This window comes from Pterocles gutturalis, unplaced genomic scaffold (genome assembly GCF_000699245.1).
Source record: "Pterocles gutturalis isolate BGI_N339 unplaced genomic scaffold, ASM69924v1 scaffold17971, whole genome shotgun sequence".
Classification (NCBI taxonomy): Eukaryota; Metazoa; Chordata; class Aves; order Pterocliformes; family Pteroclidae; genus Pterocles; species Pterocles gutturalis.
The window spans coordinates 2,481-16,392 of NW_010098198.1; the positions used below are offsets into that span (position 1 = coordinate 2,481).

The 13,912-nt window shown below is 38.4% G+C and overlaps 1 protein-coding gene across 2 annotated transcripts; it reads right to left on the reverse strand.

Moving 5' to 3' along the window:
• Positions 1 to 306: 306 nt before the first annotated feature.
• On the reverse strand, positions 307 to 9,077 carry MLF1 (myeloid leukemia factor 1). 2 transcript variants are annotated; one of them, XM_010088153.1, is made up of 7 exons: positions 8,914 to 9,057; positions 5,863 to 5,907; positions 4,367 to 4,456; positions 3,360 to 3,488; positions 2,107 to 2,266; positions 1,524 to 1,656; positions 501 to 603 (listed from the first exon to the last, which is right to left on the reverse strand). In XM_010088153.1, the coding sequence occupies exons 1-7, from the start codon at positions 9,046 to 9,048 to the stop codon at positions 501 to 503; spliced, it is 795 nt and encodes a 264-aa protein (XP_010086455.1). In that variant the 5' UTR covers positions 9,049 to 9,057. The 2 variants fall into 2 exon arrangements, with proteins under 2 accessions (XP_010086448.1, XP_010086455.1); XM_010088146.1 differs by lacking the exon at positions 5,863 to 5,907 and having other exon boundaries at positions 307 to 603; positions 8,914 to 9,077.
• Positions 9,078 to 13,912: the final 4,835 nt, after the last annotated feature.

Consider the following 13,912-nt stretch of genomic DNA (forward strand, 5'->3'; position numbering starts at 1 on the left):
GTATGATTCTGAAGATACATATATAGAGATGTATATAGGGGCTATAGTGTGTTCAAATTGCTATTAATTGCTGTATCACCTAGGAAATTAATAATTATTTCAGCCACACAAAAAAAGAGAATTTAGTTTCCGTGCAAGTTAAGTGTGGGAAAAAGTAGTTTACCACACTTAAGAAGTCTGAGACTAATGCAGCTGTAATAGAAAAATTTTGCAAATCAAAGCATTTTTTTTTAAACAGAATTAATGATAATCCATTAAAGTGCTTTTAAGTGGAAAGTTGTCAGCTTTTTAATTTACTAAAACTAGATGGTTTAACCAAGGATCTGAAGTTTTAAAGGACATTCAGTTGTCAAAAGAACAGAGTAGCAAGGCACGCTAATACTTACTAAAACAAAACACAGAGATTGGTCATATATACGTGTATACTTATATGAACATAAGCAACGCAGCACCATTGTCTCCTCTGAAGAAACTCCATTCACATGGAGAATGGAAGCAATTTATTTTTTGCTGTTTTTGATGGGGACATGTGTTCCTTTCACGTTGAGATTCTCCAGAGAACCTCTGGGCTCCCTGGGACCTGGAACTGCAAGTGGTTTCTCTCTGAAACAAACAACAACAGAAATCACAACCACCATATGATATACATTTTATTAATTACTTATTTTAGTTGTAAACCAGATTTGATTCCTTACAAAACAACTTTTGTTGTTACCACCGTAGAGTTGGACTGTTTCCTCATCTTGCACACTCAACGAGAAGAAACAGCTTAGTCTGAAAACTGAAATTGAAGGTAAAGTAGCCTCTGTAATAAACCTCTGGAACTGAAAAGATGCCAGAGAGAAAGTGCTCTGTGTAGTTTACAGAAGAGAAGGATTTCCCTTCTGCAGCATTCTCTACCAAATATGCAACTGATAAAGGCATCACAACTTCCACTGACCCTGTGTCGACAGGAGAGGAAAAATCCTGAAGCTTGGCAGATAGTAGACTATGCAGGGAACTCCTGCATTTACAGATACAGTCCTCATTCCTACATGGACTTCCTCATGTTAGGATTATAAAAGGTCTCATTTGAAATCTAACCCTGAAGAGAGGGGTGTGTCTGTCTCCAACAATACAGAAGGCATCTTTCCTTTGGCTCAAGAGAGCAGATCAACCTAGCCCTCAATAAGGATTATACCTTAATGCAACTCCCCCAGGTAAATGACTCTGGGAGCAGCTACAACATTTGTACAGAGTTGAGCTAAGAGCACTGGCATACTTCTCTAGAACACTCACCATTTTAGCCTGTCAGTTCATTAAGTAATTTTCCAGTCAAAAATACTGAATTTCTTCAAAATTTAGTTAACAGAATACTGCCTTTTACACTGTTTATTGAGGCATCATGAGAAAAAGATGAATAAAACACGCTATTTCTCCTCAGATTGCCAGTAAGCATTGTTTGTTCATAAACAGATTGCTTTGGGGTTGAATTTTCCTTCTGTTGCTAGTATTCCCTTGTTCTGGTAGAAGACTATTTTTACCTTCTTAATCCATCTTCCTTGGGTATGTGATGAATACTTCTGTACTTTGGAGCTTCCAAATTCCATCTAGTTCTAGATGGTTTAAACTTCATAATCTCTTTCTGCCACTCTTCATCAAAGGTCTGGGCCTCAGCTGAAAAAACAGTTAAAGTTTATTTTTTATTTTTAATAAGTGTAAACAACATATGAAAAAATATGTAATAAAAATTAGGTTTTTTTTAACTGTGTTTTTTTAAACTTGTGCTCCCCGATTCTCCACATGGCCTGCAAACTATTTCTAGGGGATCTGTAAAAGACAACTAAAAGCTTACTACCAGTAGGCTGGTGTTTAGAAGATTAAAAAAAAAAGCAACCTGAAAGTCACTGTTGTAAGAGTATACGCACATTTTAACTACACATCTCATAAATATGTATTTTGTATTAGCCACAAATACTCAGCAAATGAAAAAATTCTGTTAAAAGTTTGTTGGAAACCATGAAATATCATTAAAAGTACTTTTAAGATCTCTCAAGCTGGCGTTTCAAAATCGGTATGTGAAACAACAGTGTAAAACCCATCAGAGAATTGCATAAAAGGACATACTTTCATCCAAGTTGATGAATTCCTGGTTCAATTCTTCATCACCAGTCTTCCTGTTCTTTGATTTTTTCACAACATGGGCACGATCACGGATATGATGACCAATAGCCATTTTTTCCAGTCCACTTTCAGAATCTTTAAGTGCTTTTCTTGTCTCCTTAACCTGTACAAAAAAAAGGGAAATAAGTGTCCTTCCAGCCAAAAAAAAAAAGTTTAAAAGTTTTTTTTTTTTAAATCCAATTTTCTTCCCCAAAGGCTTTATATCTTACTTTTGAAAAAGTTAGTTTTTACAGGCTTTTCCAGCTGTCTTATTTACAGTGTTGGCTGAAAATACACCAAAGCACAGATCAAGTCTATTTTCTTTCTGCCAACAAGCAGGAAGATTGAACAAGAACACCTAAAGCTCCTTAAGTAACATACTGGATATTAATTGTTGGGGAAGAAATAAGCCCAGTCTAAATATACTACATGCAGACAGGTCTTCAACATTCTCCTTGACAACAGAATGAATAACAGCCGATGCCAATATTCTCAGCATGAAGGGGCAACTAATTACTAGGTTGTCATGTTGACTGGCTTGAAACCCAGGCAACCACTTATGACTGTGTTCATAGGTATATTATTAGAACCTTTTTGATAACCGAGTGTCTGCTTGAGCTTAAACATATCCCACAGCCAATCATGCTCAACGGCCTTTACTGCTCACATATAGTCTTTCATGAACCTCACTTCAGGGTTCAAATTCAAATTCAAATTTCTTAGCAGAATTAGACACAACAGCTGCAAGGAAGTCAATGAAAGGGCATCTTCATCTGAAACGTTACATAAGCATTTAAAAGTGCTTGAGTAAAGGGGATGATTTGAAGCCATGTTTTGCATAAATAGACTGCCTCTTGCTATCTTGTATTTTAGACAGAATTTTAAATGTAGAAGAGGATTAATTATAGCAAAGAGAAAGACATCGGAGACCGCCTTGAAGAATCAGCTGTTCTAGCATTCAATTTTCCAGCCTTTGATAGGCATACAATTTATTTAGATGTATACTTAGAAGCTTACAAATTACAAGGAAGAAAACAGCACTTTAGCTTAAGAAGCGTCTAATATAGACCAATATTTAAACAGACATGTATTTTTCTAAATTATAAGAGTAACTGTCTCCAGTGAAAAGAACCTGAAGGGAACTGTGGTTTGGTAGAGATGAACTTAGACTCCGATAATTACACAGCACCTTTTTGCTGCATCTCAGTGCTACTTACACCTCCTGGAGCTGTGCGTGTCTGAGCTGAAGCTTGGAAAACTTTTGGTGGTTCATCCCCTATCTTGGAGTATGTCATCACAGAGGAGGAGCTGAATGTGTGTGCATCTGGATGGATAGACAGGTCATCCTACAAGCAAAGTCAACTTCTGATTAGTAAGTTAAAACTTGTGGATGATAGCTACTTCTTGCATTCTGAGACTATCTTATTAAGAAAAAGAACACCCCTCTGAAAAAAATTAACCCTCAGTCCTGGCACCGTGGATGCAGCCTGTTGGGAAGAGACCCTGGCATTCGATATGCCCTTGCTCTTGTCCTGGCCTTGTCTGGCCACAGGTCACCCCATGCCAGGAAACACAACAACAAATAAGAAATACGGGCAGCAATAAGCAATGGCTCCAATGTTTGTCCTGGCACAGTTTAGTTTAGTTATGAAGATATAACCTGTAACATCAGTCTTGCCACATACAGTATACAACAAGGTGTGTAAAGAGTTCAGGTGAAATAGGACTTGAGCAACACTGGTTACAAGCCATTTTACAAGGCCAGTAAAACACAGTAAACATTCTCAACACCTAATAGATACCAGTGTTATCTTCAAAGGCTGAAGAAAGAAGAAAGACACAGCACTGAAAGTAAAATCTGAGGAAAGCTATATGCAAGGCGGCATTTAGGCATTTGCGGTTTTTGTGGTTTTTAAGTGTCCAGTAACACTTTAAACTGCTCCTTCACTTAAGGTGTCAGCTCTGGCAATAGTCAGAGACCAGATAACTTACAGCAGTTCTAACCCCCAGAGAATCAAGCATACATTTAAAGTACTGTTGTTAGCAAATAATCAGTGACGGCCTAGAGAATTATAATCACAATATAGTCTGGGGGAAAAAAAAAAATAAATTACTATCTGCTTGAGACTAATAACCTTTTTCTTGGCAGGGCTTTATGCATAATATTCTAAACAACTGTCATTCTCTAATGTAATTTTAGAACAAGTTTTTTTAAAAAACTTACAAATTTTCTTTGCATTTCCAGCATACTGTTTCTCATATTTGACATCATCCTGTCCATTGCAAAAAAAGGTTCCCCAAAATCTGCATCCTGCTAAATGAAAAGACATGAAAATTAAAGCAAAGTCTTCTGACTCTTCAAGTTCTGAGGCTGTTTCTTTACATGCATTATTTAATGGAAATCAGACCATCAAGAAGGTTTTCACAGACTGCAATTCATGGATATAAACAAGCCAAAATGCACCTTTTCAAATGAAAACCTGAAAGGCAGCTTAATTACCTGATGCAACAGATGTATTCAAGAAAACATTTGTTATTTTTACACAAAAGCAGAAGATGCAGTGTTTCACAAAGGATAGCTGCTACAACAGATTTACATGCACAGAATTTTACTAATAGGATCTGTAGCTGATGGCATATACTGACCATACTGATGAAAGATACCTTTGGGAGAAAACAAAATAAAAAACATGAGGAGACAGGGAGACAAAGTAGAGAACTCTCTTAAGTGACCATCTGGGAAGACAGCAGTGCTGTCCCAAATGAGCATCCTCCTCTGGGCTCCTCTCCAGTGCAGCAGGTGGTGATGATGAAGAGGATTTTCACCACGCCTTCCCTCTCCTACTGTGAACCTTTCCTCAGGACCCGTCTGAACTCCCTACTGGGCTGCCTGGTTTCTGACACAAGCAGCTGTGGTTGGAGTGTGCTAATTAAGAGCAAACACCACACACTGGTGGTTGGTTAGCTTCTAGACACGCTTCCCAGGACAACCGCTGTACCACCACCACGCTCCAGTCCTGAGGTTGTGAGAAGAATGTGGAAAAAAGCTCCCAGGGGCTCTGCAAAACCCAGCAGCTTGGGCAAGAGGCAGGCTGGTGGGTTGCACCTTTGCTAAGGTGCTACAAAACACCAGGATGCTAATTACAATAGCAAACACCCCACGTTCCTCCAGCTACTGGAAACGTACAGAATTAATTTTAAATTAAATAGCTATGTATTTAAAACTAAGTAAAATTCAGGCATGGAAAGTCTTCCATTTGTTTCTTGAGTAGCAGGAAATTGAATCCTTAAGGGTTTTGGGCAATAATTATAGACAATCTAGGGCATCAGATCACTGCAAGTGTCAGTGACTCCTGAAAGCTGCTTTCTACAGTTAGAAAGTTTGGACTCTTTCTCCAGGGATCATTTCATTCACATCCATCAGAGATCAAGCACCAACAGATACATCACTGAGTAGAAAAGCCAGCTGCTGAGTAGTAACTTTTCCAGTCTTGATACCAGCATATTTAGTCTACCTCAGCATTTTCATTTAATAAGGAAAAAACCTAAAAAAAAACCCCAAAAAAAACCCTTTCTTGCATGATGTTGTTCCACATATCTGAACACCAACAAAAGCATTTGCAAGCACACCGAGGCTAGCCTTTCTCCATGCTTTAGTTATGCAGACAGTTTACACAAACTAGCAAGAGCTACAAGGATTATTGCTCCTAGGATACTAACCATTCTACCAAAGCCTGCAAAGGGCATGAGGGAGAAGCTTGTTGCCTGGAAGAAAAAGGACCAGCATCTTTTAGTTACTGTACCTGTTATCAGACACAGCAGAAGTAACTTTTATATACAGCAGGTGATATTAAACATTTCCAATCAAAAAAAGCAGTCCCTGGAGAGGACCTTGGTAATTTATAGTGTGCTACAACAATATAATACAAAGTAGTCTCTGTTATAGAGGAGTAATGTATTTATACTAATGATATTGGAAAGCCATAGCTGTCACCACACTTAATAAGTCACATTCATACGTATGTACTAGAAGCACTTAAAGCTAGAAGTTGAGAAACATTTGTATACCACAGCAACCTTTGTACTAAAATTACTTAAAACGTGGCACAGTGCTTCAGACATCACACACTTCCCTGAAAGCACTTCATTTTACTCATGCAACAGAACCTCGTCTCTGAAAGTTGATTAAAATCAACAAATCAATAGTCCCTTTAATATAAACTTATGTAATTAAATTTCAGAAGGCTGGCATACAATTTTAGAGCTTAAAAAATTAAGTGACACAGCTGACCTGTTCACAAGTACTCTTTATGCATTAAAAGAAATTAACGTAAATATAAAAGATATTTCTCTAAAATATCTGTACATCCCTTGCAATAAACCAAATGAAGTATAACTTGTCAGCGATTTTAAAGGTCATTGCAAAGAAATTCTAGGTAAATCTATCATCGTATACAGAACCACATGAAGACAAATCCCCCATGGGCAAATTATATTCTTCTGCAGTTGTATAAATAGATGTAGCTATAAACACCAGCAAATGCAGTTCCTGTTTGACCAACTGATATTGAATATCCCTATATGACGGGGGAATGAGATGCTGGAAAACACATTGATGTTTCCAGGAAACTAGAACTGGAGAGTTATATAAAAGCCCACCTAAAGAAAGACTGGTTAGACAGAAGCACAAACACTTCACAACAACTCTTAAGTACAAAAGGAAGGAATTAACCGATTTTTTAATACCTTTATGAACTCTTTCAAATTGCAGTTCTGTTTAACATGTACTGACAGAAAATAATATAATATCAAGTGCAAAAGGATATCCTCAAAAATAATAAAGTTGTTAGTCATAAAAAGTTTATAAACTCTTATTTCAGAATACATATAAAAGCTGTTGCCTAACAATCAGATATCCAAACAAAACCAAATGACAGTATCTCTTAAGATGTTTTACACCATTTCTCCTCCTCATGTCCTTCCCTCCTCGTTCCCTCCCTCCAACAGGCTAAAAACTGACACTACAAACCTGCTTGGGGAAGGAGAAGCATTTTCAAACTTGAATGTTATACTGACACCCACTGAGTTGCTGCAACAAATTCTGTCCCTTGTAAAGCAGTTTTAGGCAGTTTACTTAAACATAGAATTACAATATCAGCAATCAGTATGGGTAATTTTAGCAAATCGTATTCTACATGGTACTAAAGATATCCATCTTTTCCTACATAAAAATCTAATTGTTTAAGGGTTTGAATAATTTCTGGAGGGAAACCAGTAAAAGCAGTTTGAGACTAACTACAAGGCTCAAATAATCAGTACCGAGTCTTCTGTGACATCTGACAACACGAGGAACATCAAAAGATACTGATGAGATTTTAGCAGGTGTGGAATTCTTGTGTGCTTATCAAAATAACACAGCGCTCTTGCACCTTTAACTTCTTTCTCTAACCACAGATAAAGGTTTTCTATGCCTCATGTTTATTCCTCACCACCAAGAACAAGGGACACAAACCCCTAAGCTATTAGGGTAAGGTTTGGCGTTTTCTTTTTCAAAAGGAAAAATAAGTCTGATCTGGTTTTAGGTGTCTGCTGAAGCAAGGCCTAAGAATCTGCTTCAGTAGAGGAAAGATCGTGCTCTAATTAGATCCAGCAGCATCTATATTTGAAACTAACCGGCAACGTATGAGTATGGAGGAAAGAATCTGACAGTTACCCTTTTGACTTGTAGGTGGTAGTCTGTGTTTCTGCTATGTTTGTTAAGCTCTATCTATCTGGGTTTGCACAACTACCACCACCAAATCTGGCTGAGTTCCACCCGCTCTCGTAATCTGTTTTGTCTTCCAACTGTTTTTCTTTTTAAGTCAAATGTGATTCATTAAAATAAAAGATCATTCAGCTGCAAAAATATTTAGCCTGAAAGAGGGAAAAGAACTAACTTCAAAAATATATAGTTTCTAAATACAGCATAGATAAGGTTTAGCTACAGAAGCATAAGATATAATTGTCCTGCATGCCTAGAGAGTTGAAAAGATATTTCACATAAAACATAGGTCATTGCCAGCTTCTCAGTTTCAGGTGGTAATTTACAGAAATCCTGGGTTTTGTATCAATTTCCCTGATCTCTAACTCTTGGTGTCTTATATGTAGAGGAAACATTAAGAATCAGACCAAATACAGAATGTGAAGCCTTTGTTCACAGTTGCAAAGTTGAAACAGGGTTTAAAATGTCTGTGTAGATGCTATTTAGGTGGCTGAAACACAGGTTTGTGATAAATCAAACTAATGTAAATAACTAGACACAGGATAATGAAGTGCAGAGTGAAAGCATAAACATATCAAGGTATCTTTTTAAGTAAAGTTACCACGAAAAGGAAATAACTGTTCAGAGAACACTCTGTCATTGGACAGATTTAATGCCTTTCCGTAATAAAAACATTTAATACCTAATATTTATTAAACCAAACCTTTGATAAATGTTTAGTTTGTATCATGAAATGTTGTATATTCAGTGTTCAATAACATACATACTTGTCATTAGTCCTACACAGAAGTTTGTCAGTGTTAAGTAATAGGCCGCTATTAAGGAACCAAGAGAGATATTCTTTATGTTTTACTCAGCGATGAAACAATCTGACCCAGGTTACAATAGCTGGGCCAGGCCTCTGTTTCCACTGGACAAAATTTTAGCAGAAATGGAAATATGAAGCCAATTATATTACCAGTAAATGTAAATTCCATGCAGTAATCCTTAGAGATGAAGAAAATACTTACTCTGCGATTTCCTCTCAGAGCAACCTGAGAGTCCTGGCGTGCTCTTCGATCTACTGTTCTCTCTGCACCATCTGTTATACTGAGAAATGGATCTCGTCCAAAGGGATCAGAAAAGCTTCTCATCATCTGCCGCATATGTTCATGGTGTGCAGCAAAAGGATCACTGGAAAAGAGACATTTCAGATAAAAATTTCAGAGCCATTTTATGTAGCTTGGAATAAAACCTGATGAATTTATAAAACTCAGTTTTTAAAATCATTCCATGTAGCCCTTTATTCAAATTCTTTATTTTAATAGGACCCAACTGGGCAATCTCCTTTTCCTCAAATACTCTCACTTCTTTCACTTTTCTTCCATATTGCTTTTTCTCTTTCCTCATCTTTTCCAAAAACACTTCATCCTTTGCAGCCATTTTTCACTCCAGCCTATGTTTACTATCTGCCAGGTACTATAAAACTGACCTATATTTTGTTTATCCCTACTTCTACCTCCAACCCCTGGTCTTAATAGAGTCTTTTCTCACCCCCCTCCCCCCTTTTTTTTCTACTTTAATCTTCCAAAGCTTAGCACAGTACTAGTCACTGAACCCATTGTGTCCCACTAGATTCCTCCCCTCACCCCCCAAATTTATTTTGCTGGCCACTCCCATTCTACTTTTCATCCTCCTTGACCCACGTGCTCAAACAATGTATACTAGCCTCTGAATTCAAGCCAGCTCCATCTCCTTTACTTTAGTCACCCACTATTGCATCTTTGCCTTCCCTTTCCTCCCCCTCCACAAATCATGTTCTTGCATCCCCTTTCGCTGTTTAGGGGTAAAGATTCTTACTGGTTGTTTGCTTTCCAGTTAGTTTTCCCCCTCCTCTCTCCTCTTTCTACTCAACCCCTGTCTCCAAGAACCTACAGAACCCCAGCAGTCATCCCAAAGCTTGGCTTGCAGGTAGAACATTGCTGAAGTTGCTCTCCATTATTACTTATTTGCATTCTCTAATTTGAACAAAAATGAAATATCTCCAACTCGGGACAAAAGGGGAACAAAATATGATTTTGTCAGAAGCACAATGTATGATCAGTACTGTTGCCTGTGGTCCAAGGCTACAAATTATTACTTCATACAAAAAACATGCTTTATTTCCTCCCTTCATCTCCAGTCTAACTTCCCCCTTTGCTATTCTGCTGAAAGCCACTTTATTAACTTTAACATTCATTTCCCAGGTATGCTTACTTAGACTTAATAGCACCTCATCTTCCTTCCTATCAATTTCCTGGCACTCCCCAGACTCCTCACCCCCTCATTCTCTCCAGGACACTGCAGCCTTTCCCAGGACATCTCATGCCTCCATGAAGAAAAGCTGCAGGGTGTTCCTCTGACTCCAATACCCAATCATCACTTGAAAGGCTCCTGAAAAACTGTTCTCCCCACCCCTTATCTCTAGTCCCATGAAAACTAGTTTCCACTACCACGTGGCCACTTTGATCTCTTCCCTTTGAACCCTCCCGGTGCTAAAGTTGCATTTATGTTTTTAAGTGGAGAAAGAAATAAGGTTACAAATGTAACACTGGATTAATTTTCAAACAAATTTTTTTTAACACAACAATATCCCTTTAAGCTACACACATCTTTAACTCACTCCAGTGCTAACAGACCTTGACAGTTTAGTAGTTTTACCACTGTCATGAAGCAGACCCTAATCTACCCCACTCACGTGGCTTCAGTCCTAACGTGATAAGCAGCTCGCACACAGCAAGCGTCCCCCCACTTTTCACAGGATGAAGAGCAGATGGAAAAAGTCACTGCACAAGCCAAGACGAGGGAAGCACAGCAGCACTACCACAGTATACACATACTTCCATCAAATCTATTTTGACAAACTTCAGATAGGTTTGGTTATCAAAACACAAATAAATGTAAACTGAATCGATCAATTACTTATGCATAACAAAATTCCTTCACAGTCTGTTCCAGTTTAAAATAAGTAGGACACTCATAAAATAAGCTGTGTACACATCGTAACCAAAATGAGATTCCATAGATTTAATGTAGATAAGAAAAATGGGTTGAATTTATTGGACATAACATGCTGTAATACATCTAACCTGACATAAAGTAATGCCTCATACCTTGTGAAATTGTCCTTTTTGCTTTATTTTAATTTCTCTGGCAACTTCTCTCAGCATTCACCCTCCACTACATCTATGTGAAACAATCCCACCTGCATCTAAAACTGAAGAGGGTTTGTTGTTGTGGTTTTTTTGTTGGTTTGTTTTAAATGAAAGGTCTATGAAACAATTTAGAAATACAGCTTCTTACTAGCAGAGACAGGGGAGTAACACATATACTGTGGAGAGACAGATTTACGAAGAGAAGTGATGTCTCCCAGTTCCCTAGGGACACTTCAGGAAGCCATTCATGAAAAGATCTAGCGTTGTCAAGCCTTGAAAAAAAATACTACAGCTTCAGTATGTTCTGAAGTAGGGCAGAAACAATGGAAAGTCAAGAGAAAACCTGTCTGGAAGACAGGGCTTCCAAGGAATTAAACCTACCACCTTGATGGCTCTGATGTGAGACAGACACAGTATCTGCATACTTTGCACTAGCAAACCAAAGAAGTGATGGTGGATAAGAGACGGGGTTCTGTAAGGGTTCTGCATACAGAATTTGTGCCCTTCACATGTTAAGCACTGTAAGTGATTTTCAAAATTAAGTCCTGAACAGAGACAAACAACTTATACATTTGTTGTTTCACTATTCTGCAGTAACACAATTTCGTCTAATGAGCAGTTAATCTGACCTTCATCTGACATTCAGGTGTTGTCAGGGATCAAGAAAGGGAAGAAAAATGTTCAGCCTCTGAGACTGTCAAGAGTCGCAAACAAGTATGTCTACTGTCTGGAGAAACAGACATTAAAAAGGCAGATGTGCTAACGCACATATAACTGAGGATTTTCACTAAGATGCATCTCACTTGGTAACTCCTTGTATGATTCAGGCTTAAGCTCCAAAGTTTAAGGCTCTGTGTTCCAACTGAAACATTTCACTGTGTTATAGTAAAAATACAATGCTACTGAAAATCAGCATCCTGGAACAATAATTTCAGTTCATTATTTTTTAAAAGTGTACTTTGTATTAGAGATACATAAATATATATATTTATTTTGGAAGTTATGTAAGCCTGAAGTTGCAGAATCACACTGGAGATAACACCTGGAACAATAAAACAAAAGCTGAGCATTGTTAAATTAAAAAACAGAGACCAACTGCACTTGGCAGAGAAGACACAACTTCTGCTCCCACCCAGGCTGTTGGGGATAGAACTCCGGTGGGTTCTGGCTGACTGACTGGTGCTTCCCCAGGACAGCTGCTCACAGATGGAGACGTTTCTTTTAACCCAGGCACTATTTCCAGTTCAGCAGTCAAAATCTCTCCTTGTGAGGCAACAGAAGCCTATTATTACACTATTTGGGAAGCTAATCTTATCTGCAGTAATAAGCTCATTTCCTTAACTATATGCAAAACAGATTTACAAGGACAGTGCCAAGAAAATGAAACTCAATATCAATCTCTCTCTCATCTCTTTCACACACACTCCCTTCCACTATCTTCTGCAATCTTGTTTTCCCTATAAATTTAAACTGCATCAGTGGCTACAATAAAAATAAGTAAATAAAATTAATATAAGAGGAAAGCAACTGATATTTCAAAAGCACACTACAAATTACTACAAACAAGAATTTCCATTCTGATTTTAATTTCATGCAGAGGATTTGCATAGTGAAGTTTTCTGCATAGTATATCCTACATATAACCGATGAGTTACTATAATAATGCGCATATTCCTAAGAAACCAAATGTACTAATCCATCCTGCACAGCTTTATGAACTATCCCACCACTAGGAACGTGCTTTTGCAGCTAAGCAGCAGATTCTCCTCCAAGAGGTACAAACGCACCCTCAGCTAGAATATCCTGTAACTAAGAGATACAGTCAACAAACCCACATCACAAAGCCTGATGCGTTACCCTTCCTCATCCACCCACCAGCATTACCCCTTATCTTTGCTTCCAATTAATAAGCTCCACACAGTTTCTCTAAAGACATGCTACTTACTAAAATCATTCTGGCTCTCTTGAGTTCTCTGATCCCATTCCTACCAGCTGCAAATTACAGTTACTGACCAAAGATATAAAAACGGGGCCAGACTAGATACTTCAGCAGGTCTGGCCATCCCAGCGCTCTAGGGGAGCATTCCCACAACATGCTACTTCAATTTAAGCTCCAGTGTCAAACGAAGATTCCCACAGGCAATAAACTGATCTCAGAATTTAATACATAGATTGCTCTACCCCAAGCACTACAGTTGTGCTCATGGTCTAGAAAACAAAAAAACTATATTTGCTGAGCTGAAGCATCACAATCCCCTCAGGAAATCAGTACAAGGAGACAGAGTGTTTGCTGATCTCACACACATGTTTGCAGAGTTTTAATGCAAGAACACCTGGTGTTATCTTCAGTGTCTGCATTGACAGGAGTTCAGAAACAGCTTGTAGCAAAAAAAAACCAAAACAAACAAACAAAAAAAAAAAACAAAAAAAAAAAAACCCCACCACCTAGGAAAGCTAGAACATTCAGCACCTGTCCACTTTTTAAGAAACTTTAGGAAAAAAAAAATAAAAAAACAAAACCAAGAAACTCAAACCAAGGAGGTGAAGATTTCTCCTCTGCAGGTATCATTATGAAATTACGGTTAAGTTCTTCCCAGCGCTGAGACAGTCGGATCACAGCACTACCGAAAAGGGGAGCACGAGACAAGCCTCTGGTATTTAAAACCCCTGGCAACAACTTAACCCCCGACACAGGTTTAAAGCCCGCTCCACACGGCGGTTTGCTTCAGGTAACCTGGGCAGCGCGGCTGTGACCCGCACCGGCGGCTAACCCCGAGTCCTCCGGGGCGACAAGAACCCCAAAGCTTTCCTTCAGGCGGCAACCGGGGAGCGCGGC